The 19,589-nt window shown below is 39.1% G+C and overlaps 1 protein-coding gene across 2 annotated transcripts in view; it reads left to right on the top strand.

Annotated features, from left to right (window-relative positions):
• The window catches only part of PREX1 (phosphatidylinositol-3,4,5-trisphosphate dependent Rac exchange factor 1), a 179,812-nt gene that overhangs the window by 94,576 nt on the left and 65,647 nt on the right, over window positions 1-19,589 (top strand). For both annotated transcript variants that reach the window (XM_082773578.1, XM_082773577.1), the window contains exons 6-10: window positions 3,378-3,539; window positions 8,904-9,037; window positions 12,320-12,435; window positions 13,612-13,761; window positions 17,554-17,701. In XM_082773578.1, coding sequence (XP_082629704.1) covers window positions 3,378-3,539; window positions 8,904-9,037; window positions 12,320-12,435; window positions 13,612-13,761; window positions 17,554-17,701 — 710 coding nt within the window. The remainder of the gene's footprint in view (window positions 1-3,377; window positions 3,540-8,903; window positions 9,038-12,319; window positions 12,436-13,611; window positions 13,762-17,553; window positions 17,702-19,589) is intronic.

Below are 19,589 nucleotides of genomic sequence, written 5' to 3'. Positions count from 1 at the left end.
ACCCATCTCCTCCATCGTCCTTCACCAATTGTCAATCACTGTCAGTAATTTTGAGGAAGGAGAAATTGCAGCTGTGAATAAGTTCTCAAAATGTCAAGTCTATCCAATGAATTAAATAGTCGCATTTTACTGGACAAACACGGACATACCCCCCATTCATTTGGACCTTTCTGTCTCCAGGATCTGTCTGGGTAGGAATGAGAGTACCTCCCATTGTTGTGTCTGGATTCTCAGGAGACCTGTCTTTTGTGTTACTTACAGGTGTCTCAGTAGCTGAATAGTTTCATCTCAAGGTGCAGACTTGAGTTTAGGTTGTTCTGCAAACTAAGTTAATATAGACAATATTCTGCACCTCACGGTCCAGTGATTTATTCTGCAGACATTCCTGCTAGTAGAAAAGTACAGCCAGGTATGCACAAACCTGTCACGCACTAAAAGAGACTTCTGTCTGGAGAACTTTGTAGAGCTGATGTATGAATCAACACTAGGACAGAGAAAGATCCGTGATTTAGCAGCACACTGTCTGGATTAGCTAAGTGGTTGGATTAGCAGCTATTGGAGTTACTACAAGGTAATGCAAGCTTCAGCAGGACTTGAGCTTCAGCTCACATCCCTCTGCTGTCTCACAGGCTACATACCTTCACCCTAGAAGCGCCAGGTAAGTTGATCTAGAGGGCATGTGAGGACAGAAGCCAGTTTAGGAGCAGAGCTTTTATTACAGTTGTGCTACCAACTCAGGGGAGGCAAGCCCCAGCTGTACTCAGGATCATACCTGCAATCAGAGTATGTCAGTGTCAAGCAAGACAGCATGACACAAAGATCTTGAATGTCAACATGGCAAAAAACAGCGTGGTGAGGAGATGCTTGCTTAGGTTGACATGCCAACGTGGAGAAGTCAAAGACAAATCGGACCACAGAATAAACCTTGTCGGAGCCCATGACAAACATTTGGGGATTGTAATCTCTAATCTTGGATGAATACCACCTGGAACAGTTTGGCTGTCTTTGTCCTTAGCTGTGGGAGCTCTGGGCTGAGGCATTTCAGCTCTGTTCAGACCACACTGCTGTGCAGGCACCATTTCAAACTCTTTTTTTCTCTCTCATGAAAAATGATGCAATTCAGCAGCAGTTTGCCATTTAGTCATGGGACTTGAAAACAACCAAATAACATGTTGAGGCAAAACATAACGTAGGGAGAAAGAGAAATATTCCAGGCAATGTAAAAATGTGGGTGTTAAACATGGTATTATGTATCAAGAGGGAACTATCAGCCTTAGTTAAGGTTTTGTTAATGCATTTTTATCCAATTGTGGATGACTATAAAATAGCATTGGTCTGAAAAAATGATTAATTGTGAGTTGACAGTGGTTGCCCCTTTTGCCAAACTCTGGTAAATGTTGTCAGGTCCCAAGTTTTAATCTTGTTGTTCCTCAGTGGGCAGTGTTTATGGGATATTGCATGTTGAGTCAAGTGAAGCAGTCTCATATGAACTCCTTGGGAGCAGACAAGCTGTTCATCTCTCTGTTACTCTCTCCAGTCAAAACACATGCCACAGCCTCCTAGAGGTGAGGAGGAGTCCTTGCTAAACTCCTGCTGTTCTCTTGGCACCTCTCTTTCTCATGCCATCATGTTTGCCTTTTGGAAAGCCCTCCCCACTTGCCATGTGCCTGTCTTGGAGGTAAAAGCACTGAGCGCTAAAAAGTCTTGGTTCTGCATGTGGCTTGCTCTTGGACAATTTAGTCTTGTGTTCCTTTTCTTCTTGATAAAATGAGCGTTGTACATCCCTCACACACACACACACAAAACAAACAAACAAACAAACATGGGACACCTGTAGCTAGTGACTTTCACTGGGATTTCTGGACATGCAGACTGACTACCCAGAGCTATAGGCACTTACCTGAGTGTGGTTATTGACCTTGGCTGGCTTCTGGCTGTCCACCCAGCAGCTCCCTAACTCCCTTCCTCAACACGACTGGGGGAAGGGGCATGCCCTTTCTTAAGCATGTTTAGGATAGAATAAAATAGAATAGAATAGTTCAGTTGGAAGGGGTCTTCAAAGATCATATAATCCAACTGCCTGACCTCTTCAGGGCTGACCAAAAACCCAAGTATGTTATACCCTAATGGTAAAGAAATTCTTCTTAATATCCAGTCTGAGCCTCCCCAGGCACAGCTTTGTGCCATTTCCACGTGTCCTGTGGTGACCAGGGAGCAGAGACCAGCACCTCTCCGCTTCCCCTCCTCAGGAAGTTGCAGAGAGCAGCGAGCTCACCTCTCAGTTTCTTTTCTTCAGGTTAGACAACCCAGGTGCCCTCAGGCTCTCTTATAGGGCATGCCTTCCAGCTCTGTTACCCTGATCTGAGTGCTTTTCAAGCACCTTAACATCCTTTTATACCATCGAGCCCAGAACTGCACACAATATTGAAGCAAGGCCACTGACAGGAATTGTGGTGGGAAAAGCTCCCTTGCTGGCCGTGCTGTGTTTAACACACCCCAAAATGTTGTTTGCCCTCTTGGCTGCCAGGGCAGGCTGCTGCTGACCCTCATGGGGCAGAGCTGTGAGTGGGACCGGCAGTGCCGGGCCGGAGGCAGCTCCTCCCCTCCCCTCAGAGGACACCTGTACTCTGAGGAGTCTAGGTTAGGGGTGGCGTCATGTTGGGATCCCGCCGTATTCAAGGGAAAGAGGCTTGTCATGAGGGCCCTTCTGGTATGAGGTGGATCTGGTAGCATTTTTTGCTGTTTATAGATTTAAACAACCTAGGTCCTGAAGCTTCACCTTCAGGATTAGTCTACACCTGACTGTCTGTGTAAGTACTGTGTACAGCATATACAGCCTAGCGGTGTTCCTGTAAGGCCATTCCTCACACAAAACCCAACTTCCATAGCTCTGGTTGTTCTTAACGAGACTTGCTATGGGCAGTCTTCATCAGATTGTGATGGGGCCCAGTGCAGCTTCAGTGAAACGTTAGATGTGTATCACTGGGAATGGTATAGGATGAAGACCATGTCTAGGTCCACAGGCCAGTGCATGTGTGATGTGGACAGTGTGGTTTTTATGTAATAATTTATTTTAATTTATTTGGCCTCGGGTCATGTTAGAAGCAAATGTATGTGATACAGCAAAACATCTGTGGCTTGAACTCTTTTAATCTGATACATTTAATGTAAGTAATTCCTTAACTTATTTAGCAGCATTCATATAAAGCAGCAACCCTGTACACATGAAGAGCAGAGAACAGTATCTACAGTAACGTACCCACAAATTTTCTTTAATTCTGCTGCATTATTGTCATTTTCCTGCAGGACTGCACTTTCATGCTGTTTGCTTTCCACATGCAACTTCTAATTTTTTTATTTTTTATTTTTTTCTGAAGGAATTGGCTAAGAGGACTCCCTCTAAGCATCCTGATCACCCAGCTGTCCAGAATGCATTGCAGGCAATGAAGACGGTCTGCACAAATATCAACGAGACCAAGCGACAGATGGAGAAACTGGAAGCCCTTGAACAGTTGCAGTCCCACATTGAAGGATGGGAGGTATGATGCAGGATTAGCAAGCCCTCTGGAGACGATTTACTGCATGGTTTAGTGGGCTGAAGTTTGGTGGTTCATACTGTGTACAGGGACTTCTGATGTGTAAATGCACTATAAGCTGTGGGTGGCATCACTTTGACAGGTTTAGAATTCAATGTTTATTTTGGGGAGTACAAGCTGCTGCTGCTAAATTGTAGCAGAAGAAACAGATCATGAAATAAAGAAAGGTACTAGAGCTGGCAAGGACTGAAATTTCAAATGGTCAGGTTTCATTTGAAGGAAAAAACTAGAAGTTGAAATCAGGAGTGGTCTAAATAACATAAGGTTCTGTTTTTGTTCCTACAAGCCTTTCATTTTTGTGGGAGCTTTGAAAGTTGGCTTCCTACAGATTTCCTGTATAAAAGATAAAGGCTCAGTTAGAAAGCAACTAGTATATTTGTATTTACTCCAGTTAAGTTTTTCATAGATGTGTTCATAGTGATGTGTTTATCAGCAGGTGTATCTGTATAGGTGGAAGCATGTACTCTGGAAGAGAGAAAAATAAAGAGAGGGAGATAACTGAGATACGAAGCTTGGGGATAGAGGAAATCTGAAAAAAAGAGCCACCCAGGAGAAATACTGGGAATTCAGGATGATGCACAAAAGGGTTGGCAGTTTATCTTGTGATGACTTTACTTGAGGCCCTTGAGTCAGTGGAGTTGGAAGCCTCTGGGAGGTGCACCACAGGGAGTCAGCGGTGTTAAATGGTCTCATAAAGTGATTGGCATTGGCATTTAGCAAGACTGACTTTTAAAATATTGATGCTGATCATTGCCAGCTGAGGACATCTTTTTAGAGGTCGTATAAGCCTCCTCATGTTTGGAGTCTTGGGTGTTCTCCACAAATCTTTTTTGGGTTGTTTTTTCTGTCTTTCATGTGTATTTTAAACCTTGCTCATTTTTTCCCTCAAGGATGTTCTTGGCATCCAGCTAAAGACACGAGAGCAACCCAGATATCCAGCTGTGTATTTATTTTTTTGGATAGCAAGCTCAACAAACAAAAAAGGTCATGTAATATTCGATATAGCAGGACTTCCAGAAGCAGCTAAAACCATGTCAGGTTCAATGCAGCTCGTGGGTCCTCTAGGCAAGAGGCATGGTTTGAGCTCTAGAGCTCAAAACATGACTCTGAAAGTGTCCACGATGTCATAAATGAAGTGGTATCAAACTTATTGCAGTGTTGGGGGTGGGAGATGGGGTACTAATTCACAGCAACATTCTGGGCCTGAAAACCCATTTAGATCTGTTTATGTGTAACAAAGTCATTTATGTCACTCACTCCAAAAGTTCAAAAAGGGAGAAGTGTTTTTTTTGACTACTAGTAGTAAGCTGTGGAAAGTTACTCCTTTTATGCCACAAGGAGTGGAATCTCCTTGTGGCATATTGAGAGGAGGCAAGCTAGCTTTATAACATAGGTGTGGACTAATACTAAATACGATCACATTTTTTCTTTTGTGCCCATAAAGCAATTTGAAACTGAAAGACATTGTCTTATCTTTTGGTTGCCACAGTGCCGTAGTCTTGCAAATTAGGACTTTTGTGCAAAGTGGTATGTTAGTAAAAAACTGTTTTCAGTTCTTGCAGATGGATATCATAGTTTGTGAGAAGTGTTCCTAACTCCTATCCTGTGGAATGTTGCAACTGATGAATTAAAAACATTTTTAACTTAACCATGCAAACCACAGAGCTGTCTGTTAGAGAAAGTGTATAAGGCAAATGTCACATTCAGATTTTCTGTTCATCTGATGGTAATCTCTCCTAGAAAACAGAAAATCTCTTTCTCTATTATCATGGTTTTAGATTCTGAAATGTTTATGTCCTGTATGTGTGGTTATTTACCACGTACTAATCTGATAAGGCCCATAGCTTCCAGCAGTTTTAGTACAAGCCATTGAAATTGTCAAAAAGAAGTAAACTTCAACTTACTTATGACCAAGTTCTTTATGACTATCTGAGAGGTATCCTGACTCTGTGGAATATGCAAGCAGCCCAACATGAAGCTTGGCGGTAATTTTTTCGCTTAATTTGGAACAGGCTCCACCTTACCTAGAGTATCTGTTTAACCAAACCAGCACAGTTTCACTGGTTTCTATGACCAGATGCTTTCTTACAACTGTCCCAGTGGGACCATCCCTGACCTATCTTCATCTCATTGCCATCAGCGCCACCCTCAACATTTCCAACATGAGGAACAACGTAACATCATTCGACGTCTGCCATGTCTCTTCTTGCTCCCAAGGGTCATCTCTAGCTTCACTAAGAGCAGTAGTTATTTTCTTGAGCATTTGCCTTGGTTCCTCATTTTTCCTTCAAAATCTCTGCCTACCAGTCTGTCTCTCCCTCGAATACAACCATTCTCACTATCGTACGCTGGCATCATCCTATCAGTCTCTTTCTGAAACATATTATAATGATGGGTCATGTTAAAGTAAGCCAAGCCTGGGGAGCCTTTGAAGACCCGCAGCTTGATCAGAGTTTTATTCATCTAAATGAACTCTCTCAGATTCATCCTTCTGGAATGCACAGAATCCTTGTAGTTGTATTTTATGGAGTAGTCTAGGCAGGCCAATTTGATTCTGGTTAATCCTTCTGGGAAACAAATACTAGTTTAATAAAGGGGGAAAAAAGTAGAGGATGCATGAGAAGTCCAGCTTTTTTGTAAAATGTTTTTGTTTGGTTAGTGAAGAATCGGTTAATTACATGTTGATTATTCTGTGGGGTGAGCTCCTCCTCATGAATCCTTGTGAATTATTTTCACTAAGGAATTGCTACATGAAGAATCCACACATTCTCCCAGTCTGAAATGTTTAGGGAAGCAAAACCCCCATCACAGAACAGCATGAGTTGTAAGATGTGTTAGCGCTCGGGCAGATCAAGTGTTTTATAATTGGCTGTAATTTGCAATTCCACCAGCTATGATGTTTTCTTTTTTTTGCCTGCAGCTTGGTCCTACTTAGAAAGGTGAGAAATCCTTTCTTGTCTCTGAAAACATCATATAAATCTTCCTGCTCTGTTTCTTACTATTGAAAAAAACTCTCAGATTGGTATAAATGGGAAGTAGCTAGGCCAACAGCAAACAGGAAGTGCATCAACGATGTTCAGATACCATCATGATGGGTCTGATGGAAAAATAAAGATTCTTAGATTTTAAGGTGAGGACCAACTTATATGCTTTCACTTCTTGTACAAAATAGGCCAGATAATTTTACCTAGTAATTCTTGTGACAGTAAAAGATTAAGTCCAATTACTGATATCACTGCGCTCCTTGCTTTTGCTTCCTCTGTGTGGCTTTTAGTGAATTAAGTACTTGATGCTGAGGTGCTGTGACGCCTTGATTTCTACATGGGCAAACCGTGTGGGGAACATGCTTCTGTGTTATACAGTTGGTTGGTTTCTGTTCCTATTTGTGTGTGTGTTCCTTGGCTTTGGGGTTATATTTCTGATATATAGTGAATTCCCATGTAGATAGTCATGGTCAGCAGGTCATTTTCAAATTAACAAGTGCTCATTCCTGGATATGTACTTCTATAGGTGGATTTAAAAAATAAAAACATACCAGGGCAGCAGATGGAAATATTGCGTTGAGCTAGCTCCTGCATGACTAAATCCCCAAAGTACAGAAAGACATACATGTATGTGGAATACACAAAACTGATGTCCGTAGTTGACAGCCTTTAAAGAATAGCAGATTCCTTGTTAACTAAAAGCAAGACACAGCACAGCTTGCAAGGTTTGATTTAGAAAACAATGTCATTAAAACTTTATTCACACCTTTAAAGTGACTGCATTACATTTAGAAAGGCTGATTTCAATTCAGTGATTTTCCCTGAATAGCTTAATGGTAGCAGACTGCGCCTTCCTGAAAAATATTCTCTCATACAGTGTCTAAAATCATTCAAACAAATCGTTTTGGGGTGACTTTCTAGATAGAACTGGATTTCATGCCTGTTCAGAGAGATGTCTTCAGTTTCTGTAAGTAGGTTGAATTACATTTTACAAGTTTTTTGTGGTATTTGTGAATATTAAAGTTAATGGACCTTTGCAAATCAAGCAGTTTGGCTGATAATGAATGGCATGCAATCCAAAGTCAGTTCTTTTTTCCAGTAAGACTCAAGACAGTGGGTCACATTATCTGATTGACTCCCTTATCTGCATGCCAATCATGGGAGGGAACCCACACTGTTACCCTAAGTTATTCTTCCTTCCAACTCAAAAAGAAATGCAAAAAATATTAAGTGTTCCAGGACTGAGTAGTAAATGTTTCTTACGTCTACATGTGTTTTCCTGAAAAGAAACCTTTTTTTTTATTTATTTTTTTTCCTGATATGATGATCTTGTACCTTTGAAGTAAGAGTAGACCAAGGAACGAGTGCCTAGGGTTTAGCCAAACCTATCTTGTTTGGTCAGTGGTGCAGCTGAAGAGCAGATTCTCAACTGTGCTCATTCAGAATGAGCAGACACTTGGAATTTGCATGTTCTGAGAGTGACCCAGGACAATCCCATGGTTGATTTTCATTTGTGCCCAACTGCCTTGGCCCTAAAACTCCCATCTGAAGGACTATGTGATTACTTTTCCTAGGAATAATCTGAATAACAATTTGGGGATTGAATGGTTTAGAGTAATCCACTTTGGTTTTCAGTTTGCAGGGATCCTCATGTGATTGAATGGCTTGAGCATCAAGCTTAGTTATCTGCATATCTGCAGTTCAGTGCATATGATGCCTTGCACCTAGCACAGTGTCCAGGACCTGACCTGTGGTTTTCATGGCTACATTTCTGACTTGCATGTGTTCATTAGAGCTCCAGAAAGGAGAGCAGCTGCATCATGTACTTCTAACAGAAGAGCTGGAGAGACAGATCACCACTCAGAAGGTTTTCCATTGGGATGGTTAACAGTGACTTATGCCATAATCAGATCTACAATGTTAGAGAAATACCACTTTTTTTTTTTTTTTTTTTCAAATAAAGCTTTCCTAAAGCCATCACTTGTCATATTTTGAGTGAATACTTAGGATATGAAGGGAAGACTAATGGTCTTGAGAGACTCACAAAACAACTGCTTTGAGAATGAAAGATTTTTCTAAGGAAAACTCTCTTGGATCTAAGGAATATTTATCACAGAGTATGAGGATTTGTAAAAAAGTATTTGTAACCCAGAAAAGGCATGATGTGTTTAGTTGCAATAAGAAATTGAGGATTTCCTCCTCCTAATTGCATCAATCATTTGGCAATTTAATGATGTACAGATAAAATAACAGAGCTTTAGTAAAAGTGCTTCGTTGTGTGCACACAGAAAGTGAAAAATAAACGATCTCTTTTCTGTTTCAGGGGTCGAATCTTACAGATATCTGCACACAGCTCTTGCTCCAAGGGACTTTGTTAAAAATCTCAGCAGGGAACATCCAAGAGAGAATGTTCTTTCTATTTGATAATTTACTCGTCTATTGCAAGAGGAAATCCAGGTGAGTCCCTCTGCTTTTATAATGGAGGTTTTATAAATGGAGGTTCAGAGGTTTTGCACATGGGAAGTATGGTCAATTACTAATCACTCACTGTACATGTATTCCCTGTTGCTATGTAAGGCTGAGTCACAGGTGTGACTTTCCTCTGTTTTTGAGAAGGAAATTACTACATGGTAAGATAAATATGCCAGAGATTAATGGGGTCCCCACTCTGAGAAGCACACAATCCAAATAAAGAAGTTGATACAGTGCAAAAAAAAAATCACTAAGTGAGTTCTTACAACTGGAAAGCTTCCCAGAGCAGATGGATCTCCAAGAGTGATGTGAAGAAGCAGGCCTTGCCAACTTGTTTTGTGAGGTTGTTCTGAGCAGAAAAGGGTGACATGAAAAATGATAGAAAGCCAAGAAAGGGGAAAATGGAAGACTAAGAGAACATTAGGTGGATGCAGGGCACAGAGCAAAGAGGAAGAGATGAGCAGCAAGTTGCTGTTCATTATTTGCAGCCAATGTGCTTTGTGCATTGTCTTCCTTTCTTATGCTAGTGGCAATTTTTGTATCATTTTACCTTATAAAACTTAAGCATTATTAACACCTACTACTTATTATTAAAATAGTGTTGGCAGTGAGGAAGGCAATTTTCTTCTGCAGCAATTATAACGTATTTCAGTTCTAAAGCTTTTCACCTCCACACTTCCAGTGTCATTCCTGTGTCTTGGTCTTTTCTGGATTTATCATACGTCCTCTACTATTCAGATTCTCCTCTTCCTTTCCTTCCTGTAATATCCTCCCTCTTCTTCAGTTTATACCTCTTTACTGGTAATGACCTAGTGGAATGGCGAAACCAGTTAGAACTTCTCAAAAACTAGTGTTTTATCCAAAGAAAATTCTTCTGTTTCAAAAAGTGGGTTAAATTTCCATTTTTTTTGTTCATTAAAATTTTGGAACTGTTAAGCTGGGAAAAAAATCATGACACTAGTGTTCATACATTGTGTGAATAATAGTGAAACTCTATAATGTAAAATACAATTTTAAAGTGAAATCTACATTAGAAATTATTACAATGTAATATAAATATTTAAATTAAAAGAAAAAATAGCAATTTAATCTTAAATGACTTCTAATCTTCACTAACTGAAGCATTCTGACATTGCTGAAATAAAGCAAGAAATAAAAAACATTTTATTTTGACACTTCACCAATTTATCAAAATTCATTCTTTCATATGAAACAGAGTTCAGAAATTAGAGTTGTCTAAAAGAAAACTATTCCTTTAAAAAATCAACTTGATATCTAATTCTTCGATTCTTCAGAGCTCTTAAAAACTGTCTTTCTAGTCCTGTTTGTAGTTCAGGTTAGCCTAGCCCCTCCCGCTGTCCAGGCATTTTTCCCAGAATACTAAGATTTAGAAAACAAAATGTTCTGCTGCCTTTTAAGCAACCCTCTGTTTTTGTACAGTGATGTTACTGAGCTGCTCTGTAGTTTGGCTTGATTTCCGAGGAGGCTGCTGTAGCACTTTGATTTCCCCAAAGGATCGATATTGTTTATCTTTGTCTAATAATGTAGCTTAGGCTGATGAAATGCCCAGAATCTGATTTCCATTAAAAAATTGAATATTGTGTTGTCTGTTTGTAATTGCCAAATGAAAAATATATATTTAGGGATTGCTGAGTGACTTTAGTTTTGGATATTTCCCCTGTCTAGCTGCTATTTGTAATTAGTCCAGGATGGAAATGAATGTCTATCCAGTTGTGCTGCTGTGATCATTTGACCAGGTGCTTGATGAACAACCAACATGTTAGTGGAACACAGATTTTGGAAGAAAAACAAACAAACCAAAAAACAAAAACACCCTTCCTTTGTCAGTTTGCAATTTGAAATTGAGCGACTTGGTTCTTATCCCATTTATACCATGCTTGTAGAAATCACTGGAGTTTTCCTTGATCAGAAAGCGCAGTCAGAATTGTGCCCTTGATCTTCAGTAAATAGTCAATAATGCAGCCATTTGAATTTGGGCATCATCTCCTCACAACAGCATAAATTGGAGGTAGCTTTGTTGAGACTGTTTCAAAACGAGTTTAAAATCAGAATTAGAACTATGATTTTAGATCTAAGACTGCAGTCTCATCCTTTGCAGAAGCTTTGGGAAGCCTGACAAACTGATGACATAGATTTTTTCAGAGCTGAGTATTATTTTGTGTTTTTAGTGGTATCGTAGACTGCTGTTTAAATTGAATCCTGATGTTAGGAACAATATGTTTCATGTGGGGAAGTGGGCTGAGTATTTAAAGAGTTTTATAAGGCTGCCAGTACAGCTCTTTTTTTTTTTTTTCCCTGACTCTAACAGACGTCTTTAGGAAATGATCTAATAGCTCCAAGCTCTCAGTCCCTGTCGGTCTGATTGGATGTAAATATATGGTCATCACCAAAGGTATATTTGTCACCTAAGCTAGTTGTAAAAGGAAATATTGTTCAGAAAAAAAAGCATGGTGATTCTCATCGCACCTCAGTTTATCACAAATATTTCACTTTGACAGAAATCTTCTTTCCAGCTGTTTTTTATTGCAATGCTCTTTGGATCTTACGAGCACCTGGCAAGTTGCCACAGCAATTCCCTCACTGCACAGAGTTTGGACACCTGCCATCTCAAGCGGTGATCATTTGACCAGTCATGTTTCGGTTCACATAGCAGGGTTGTTCTTAGATATTAAAGCTTGGCAGGTGTCAGTCGGATAGTTTTAACCTATTGTAGACATAAAAATCAGATGCCACATGCAGAGACGTTGAACACATGTGACAGACCATGTGATACCAGCCTCTTTGCATGCTTCATTTCATATTTGGAACTTCATACACCTACCACAAGTTTCTCGAAGCTGTAGGCAAAAAGGAGGCAAATGTAACCTTTTTTCAGGTGATATTGCAGTTCTTATCCCAAACCCACGTGCAGTTCAGTTGTACTGTCATTTCAGTCAGTTAAGTCCTCAAGAATGTAAATCTTAAATACATCCCAATCTTCACATAGTCTTGCAAAATAAGCCCTTTCCTGCTGTACTGATACTGTTGCACACGTTTATTTGTGAACTGACTGAGTATTCAAGTTACTTACAATCTGAGAGTGGCCATATATCATGACACTCTATATTCAAATCCTTTTTTAATAGTCATATCTCGGATTGATTTGTGCTCTTGTTTCCTGTGCCTGTTGAATCCAAAACAAGCTGTGTTGCATATATGTTATGCTGTTTTTTAATGTGTATCTAACAGTCTAAATCCTAATTGCAGAGTTGCTGGGAAAAAAGCATCTAAACGGACAAAGTCAATCAATGGGTCCCTTTATATCTTCAGAGGCCGAATAAACACAGAAGTCATGGAGGTGGAGAATGTGGAGGATGGAACAGGTAAGAGAAGAAATACTGTCTTTTAACAACACAGAAAGTCCAAATCTTGTGTGGGAAGTTGGCACAAAAGTATTCATCCTTCTCCTTTAATGAAGTCTTAGGTAGTTGTGTAACATCCCATGTCTTCATTCTTAGACCAACTCACACAGCTGAAAGACTGGTCATACTTTCAGGCATTAGTCCTTCATTCTGAAATGACTTTACGAAGTTTATGTATCCAGAAGCTTGTCTATTTTTTCTCTTAATCCAAGTTAATTTAGTAAATGATTTTTAAACTTCTTTCCATCCTTTCTTTTCTTACATCTTAAGCTATTATAGCTAAAATAACAGAACTTCTAGGTCATTTTCTAGTTTAGAATACTACCAGATATTAGTCTTAGCATCAAATCAGAAGCATGGAATGTAGCCGAGAATGAAATATGGGAATAGCTGTTGCATGTCCTGACACAAGCTGGAAGAATTGATGAGTTTATGATTTCATCCACAAAGGTTGCACCAGGCCCTGCTCCTACTGTACTAAGTCAGGAATTAGTATTATTTCCTTTCACAGATAACATTTAAAGAGTTCCCATGTCCTGTGGACAAAAACCCTGACGTGCAACAAGCTAGTCTATCTCTAGAAATTTCAGCACAAGTAATCCAAACAAGCATCATGGCCTTTTTCAACGATGCCATTGTATTTAAAATATTTTCATTCTTCTGAGGTGAAATTACAAAGCGTCACTCTTAGGACTGAAGCTGTAGAGAAGACAGCTTTGTGGGCAAAGTATTGTGCTAGGAATAGGAATATGGTGATCTATTTGAATAGAACTTCAGTCATTAGTGTGCCCACTGTGGATTTTCATGAGAAAAGTTGTCAGGGCTCTTCCAAATACGAGGTTTCACTGCCCTGGGGTCACAGGGATCCTTGATTACAGACCTTTTTTACGTAATTTGTACAGGGGACAGATTTTTCAAATTGAACAACACAGGCATGGATACTCCTATTAATGTTTGTACTTCCAGGGTGGTAAGTAACAGCCAGCCACATGGACAGTCAGTAAGACTGATGCATAAGGAACACCTCAAAAATCAAGCTCTCCAATAAGAGCATTTTAATAAAGGTGTCGCACACTGATCTGATTCAAGAAGCAGGCCTTCTATTCATCGTGTGTATTGTGCTTTGGGATTTTACAGCAGATTACCACAGCAACGGCTACACGGTGACAAATGGCTGGAAGATACACAACACAGCCAAAAACAAATGGTTTGTCTGTATGGCCAAGACTGCAGAGGACAAGCAGAAATGGCTGGATGCTATTATCAAGGAAAGAGAGCAGAGAGAGAGTAAGTGGATAAAGTATTTTCTAATGCATTGAATGAATTTGTGTAAAAAGGAGAAATTAATTGGCATGTGGAAATAAGTCTGAGAGGAAGAGAAAAGGTTGCAGTTTTTCCTCCGTGTTTTGAGAAAGACTTAACATCTATCCTTAATGACAAGGAAACTCAAGTGATTGAAAATAACTGTTTCTGAATATGTGCTATTTTTATTTATTTATTTATTTATTTTATGGGCTTGTGTTAGTAATATTTATCAAATTGTTTTCACTTACCAAAGGGTCAGTTTCTTTGATGCATTAAGTTACTGAAAAAAATTAAACTTTTTTTTTTTCTTTTTAATTTTTAATTTGTAAATAAGATAAAAATGTTTTGTATTAAAAAGTAAAATAAATATATTAGTAAAATAAAGACATGATCTCGAAGTAAGCAGAACAGCTCATGGAGGAAAAAAAGAGAAATGTTTAAATTTAGACTGAGCAGTGACAAATGAGTGCAGGTGCTTGTCACTTTTATCTTTTCTTGTGGAATGAAAGAAGAACTAAGCTTATCTTAAAATTATGTTGTACAATAAATAGGAGCAGGGTTGGAAAGCTGTGAATCAGTGGGTGGTAAAAGTTCTGAGTTCCTTTTTAATTCAGAAGTATCTTTCACAAGTGAACCTAGTTCCCTGTTTGCTGAATGGGAACGATAGTATCTCACTGCCAGAGGAAATGACATTTCTTTTAAAATGTTCTGTGCCTGACTTTTAGAAGGGATTCCCCTATGTGCAGATACCACTCCATTAAAGATCTAATTGCTCGTCCATGCCGGTATTAAAAGAGGTCAGTCTGAACCCTATTATTAGTAGTATGTTTTCAGGACTTGTACTTGCTATGCTATAATGTTTTAAATTTTTAAAGAACTTCTAAAGTTTAAGAAACTTACAGATCTGTCACAGAAGTTCAATGAAAACGGGGACTCTGAAGCCTTTAATGTCCTTTGCAATCCAAACCTTATTTTTTATGTTACAATATTTTGCAGCAGAAAAACACCTAATCTGCTAAACACAAATCACATTGCAGTGTTACATTATCAGAATGTAAAATATTTCTAACATACCTTATCATGTTACGCACCTTTTGATAATAGCAAGGATACTACACTACAAATGTAGATCAAGCACAGTGTGAATTCAAAAGAACTACCTCAATGCAACGGAGAGAATCAGTTTTCATTTTTTTTAAAGGAAATGTTTTAACATTCTGAGCTGCTGATCTGTACTCATTGATCAATGCTGCAGTTCTGCATGTTTTAAATAAAATATATTTCTTGGCTCTTAGTTTTACCCTCAGAGTGCTGAATCATATCTCCAAAAGATCCAGCGAGTCTTCATTTCAGAGTGAGTTTTTTCTTTATGAGGTCACTAGCACGCTGTGGAATTTCGTATGCCTCAAGTAAAATGTGTGAGGAGAGGGAATTTCGATAAGAAGTAAAAAGACTGAACTAGGAAAACAAACCAAATGCTATCAGGGACCTTGAGAATATAGTTAGGTGAGTGAAATATCAGGAAGGGAAAGGAATTGTTCCTTAATAGAAAGTTTGTCAAAGTTTTCCATGCAGCGTTGGCTAGCTACTCTGTTTTTTTCTGACATTTTTTGTCATGTGGCTTTATGATGTGGCAGCTGACAGGAGCATGGATAAGCACGGATATTCTGGCAGACATTCCAGACTTTATTGGAAAAGCTCCTTTGGATCCGAGTAATTGCAAAGTCATAGAGCTATCTGTGTTTGGATTAGAAAGTTTGGTGGGATTCCCAATTCTGTAGGATGAGTTGGGTAGAATGTGCTTTCCAGCCTGCCATTTACATCAGAGCCTGGGGAATTTGGTGATGTAAGACCACATGAGAAATGTACTGTTACACAGGCTGGTTTCTATCACGAGTTCATGTTGCAAATTAGCCTCGGCTACATGTGTCAGCATTTGCATTGAATTGGATCAAATCATTAGGGGAAGATGATGGAAGAATAACAGCAATAAACCAGGTGATTTGTAGAGCCAAAACCTGTAGCCACATATCTGACACATGCAAGAAATGCAGTATTCGAAAGACAGTGTTGCACAAGACTAATTCCTGGAATATGTATGTCAAGCCTTTAAAACAAATGCATTAAGCATTTTGAGAAAGCTAGAAGGCAGTTCTGATGTGACACAGAAGACTGTTCATTTGTTAATTTGACAAGTTCAGTATCTTACCATAAAGCAACAGAATGTAAATGCAGTTAGGTGACCTGCTATTCCCAACAAATAAACAGTTTTCATTTTCTAGCCTTACACTGATCACTTAAACTCTACCTAATGTCAATCTCTGTGAAAGTTAGGCAAGTAAATCCAAGGCCAATTCAGACTTTGAATTGATCTTAGAGATGCCCAAACTATGAGACTCTGTTTCAGACTCAGAGTTCCCTAAGTCTGCAAGTGAATTTGTGCTCCCTGTATTCAGAAGAGTCCTGGTCATGACTCAAAACATGATTAGGAGAACAAATGTCTGCTGAGTCTTGCTTCCTGCTCTGTTGGTTAGTTAACCTAATGCACTTAGAGATTTGTATTTTCAACACTCTGCAAGTCAGGTGATTTTTGGTGAGATACAGGAAAGAGGAGTGGGAAAAAAAAAAAAAAAAAGCACGAGCATAACAGCATTCAGAGCACTTGTATGAAACTCAAGAGGCTCAGATCTATGCCTTTCTCTCTGAAAAGTTCAAATGTGCAATTTCAGGTCCCCAGCTGAGTCCGATTCAATTTTGGACCTGCACTAGGCTATCTAAATCTAATCCATAATTTACATACATGCACATATATGCCTAGGAAAGGTATATGTAGCAAAGCGTAGCCAGAAAGCAAAATGGTTAGTTCAGGCTAGAAGTGACAAAGCGTTCTCTGCAGCAAAGCAACTTTTTTAATGTGCTGTCCTCTTAAAGCAATTTGCACTTTATTTCTAGGCGAAACTCATTTTCCAGGCTTTTTTGACAAATTTAAAGAATGTCAGAAAATGTGAGTTACAAGGACAGTTATTGTGACATAGAAAGCTATTCTTTTCAGAGATCTTACTCCTGACTATACCACTTTGAAAGTTAACGTGCTATGTGGTAACTCATACAAAGTGGAGGTGAAATTTTCTCTGTATCCAATTATCTATCATTCCTTAAATCACTCAGTATTTCTTTCAATGACTGGATAATAGGATTTTCAAACTGAATTTTAGCCTAGGGGTATTAGTAAATAGGCTAATTAAGAACGGATGAGAAAATAATGTTCCCATCTACATTTGATTTATTTGAGGATGTGAATTTGATGTCAGCAGTTCTGTATTTTTGGCTTCAAGTAATAGAAAACTGAAAAAGTCATCTGCTCTGTCAAGCATAGAGGTGCCTTGAACATGCCTTATGAAGGCAGTTATTTCAGGGTCAAAAGTGAAATTGCAACAGGAATTCAGTTTCAAAAGGTATATATTTTCTCTCTCTTTATTTGGAACTTATCCATGTTCTGTAAACCGTTCTACTTCTGTGTTGTGATGGGCCCATAAGTTTAAAGGTACTTTTAAAAATTGGGAAGAAAAGCTGTGAACCTCTCTGACATGCTACATGCACCAATGACAGATTTGCACTCAGATCAATAATTGATCCAATTTCCCTTTTATTTGGCAAATAAACCTCTTCATTTTTGTGTTTCTATCACTGTCTGCGTGGCCTCAGCATTTGACTTTGAGGAACTACTTTCTTCTAATGCTAAGGGTCTGAAGGAATTCCTGCTTTGTATTCCAGGTTTGAAACTGGGAATGGAGAGGGATGCATACGTCATGATTGCAGAGAAAGGAGAGAAGCTGTACCAAATGATGATGAGCAAGAAAGTGAACCTTATCAAAGACAGGAGGAGAAAATTAAGTACTGTTCCCAAGTGCTTTCTTGGCAAGTAAGTGGCATTTGAATTGAAAAGCCCTTTTCATAGCAATTAAAGAATGGACTCTGAATTTTCTGCAAATGGCATTGTGAGGTCAGATTAGATGTGCTTTGATGGAGCTTAATTGAAAAGGCCTAACCTCCATTACAATTTTTATTAAAATTAATCACCAATTTCTATTTTATGCTGAACAGTGACAGCTTCTTCTGTTGTACAGTAGCACACAACAGCTGTTTCAAATCAGCCAAAGGAGTAAAAAAAAAAAAAAAGTATCTTAACTCCCACAAGCTCTGGGCTGTTAGTGGCCTAACCTGTATCCTCTTTTGTATGCAAGTAGATGCTGACCAGATAAGATTTAAATCCAGCAGAGCTGTCCTGCTCTCAGGACTGAATATCCTGTTTGCCAGTGCAGCAGACAAAAATGAAAGATTATCCATTAATTTCCCTTCCTTCCCTGTGGTCTCTGTCATGGCATTTTGCAGGCAGCACTCCTTGTTTACAGGGTGCCGAAATGATGCTTTGGCTTTCAGCCTGACAGAATACAGTCTAGTAGCATAGGCTGGTAATGTTATTGCTATATGAAAACCTCTTGTGGAGATTTGACCAGGCTGAGGTGCCTACAGGTATCCCGATCTCTGACAAAAGCATTATTTTGGCTAATTTTCCAGCCTCTGCCATTCTAAACAAAACAAAACAAACAAACAAAAACACCTCTGCTGACGTCTTTTGAGTTGCTTGTTAATGCAGTCCTGGGCAACTCAGTTGAGCGCAACTCAGTCAGTGCAATGCAGTCATGACTCACAGACCTTCCATATCATTCCTGGGGCTTGCCCTGAACAATGCTTTTTGGCTGTGACCTATTCATTTTTTTTTCAGATATTTCTGCCTAAGGGAGAAACTAAGGAGTGTGCTGGGATGTACTTAGTGGTTTTCTGGTAAATGCAGCTGAGAGTAACACTAAGGCCACAAAAGTAATTTTTCTCTTGGCCTTTGGATATTAGATAGCATCTAATAATTCAAGAAATAAAATGTGGTTGTAGTGGAAAAAAAAAAAAAAAAGCATAAACTACTTCTAACAACCTTAGAAATATCATGTGTTTATTTATAAGGCTGTTTATGGCACTGGTCTGCAAATACTTTTTCCTGACCACTCTTCAGGTGTATTGGCATTGAGGCATATGAGCGGTGATACGATCTGCAGTCTGGGTGTTGAAGCCAATATATGTAAATGATCTGTTTGCCATGCTTCTTTTCAGCACTGCACCAAATTGATTGCAAAGCCTTGACCTGTACTGAACTTGTGATAGAGAGAATTTATTAACCTCAAGAGATTCCAGACATATCTGATCATATTGCACGACCCTGAATCAGCTGGATTTTCCTTTGTATTTCCTGAGTAGAAACCTAGCTGTTCTCAGTCCCTTACTTTCAGGGGAAGAGCTGGGAATAGTGTCTTGGCTGGCATGCTAGCTGAGAACTCAGCATGGCAGTAAGAGAAGTGGGGATGCTCTCAGTTACACTGAGAACTGCTTAGAACAAGATGAGAAAACAAATCAAGTTTTGCCATTCACTTTGTAAGTTGATGTTTTTTTAGCAAGTCTACCATACACCAAAAAAAAAAAAAACCACCTCTGAATATTTCTGGATCACACACTTTACAGTTTTTTGTAAAACTTTTGGAGCAAATGATGATTGATTTTGCTTATGAATCAAATACCACACAAGTCTTAAAGTAAATTTTAAGAAAACTATCCCATAGTGCTGAAGCTTCAGAGCTGTGAGAGTACATTCGCTTCTTTTGTTTTTCCAATGCTCAATTTCAGACTTTAAGATAACTGCCTTGCATTTAGAATCCCAATAAACTCCAGGGACACAGGTCCAAATGAAAGACGTAGAGGTC

The sequence above is a fragment of the Aythya marila genome, assembly GCF_965140915.1.
Source record: "Aythya marila genome assembly, chromosome: 16".
NCBI lineage: Eukaryota > Metazoa > Chordata > Aves > Anseriformes > Anatidae > Aythya > Aythya marila.
The sequence above is the reverse complement of the archived record's forward strand: the minus strand, read 5'-3'. Positions and strand labels throughout refer to the sequence as shown.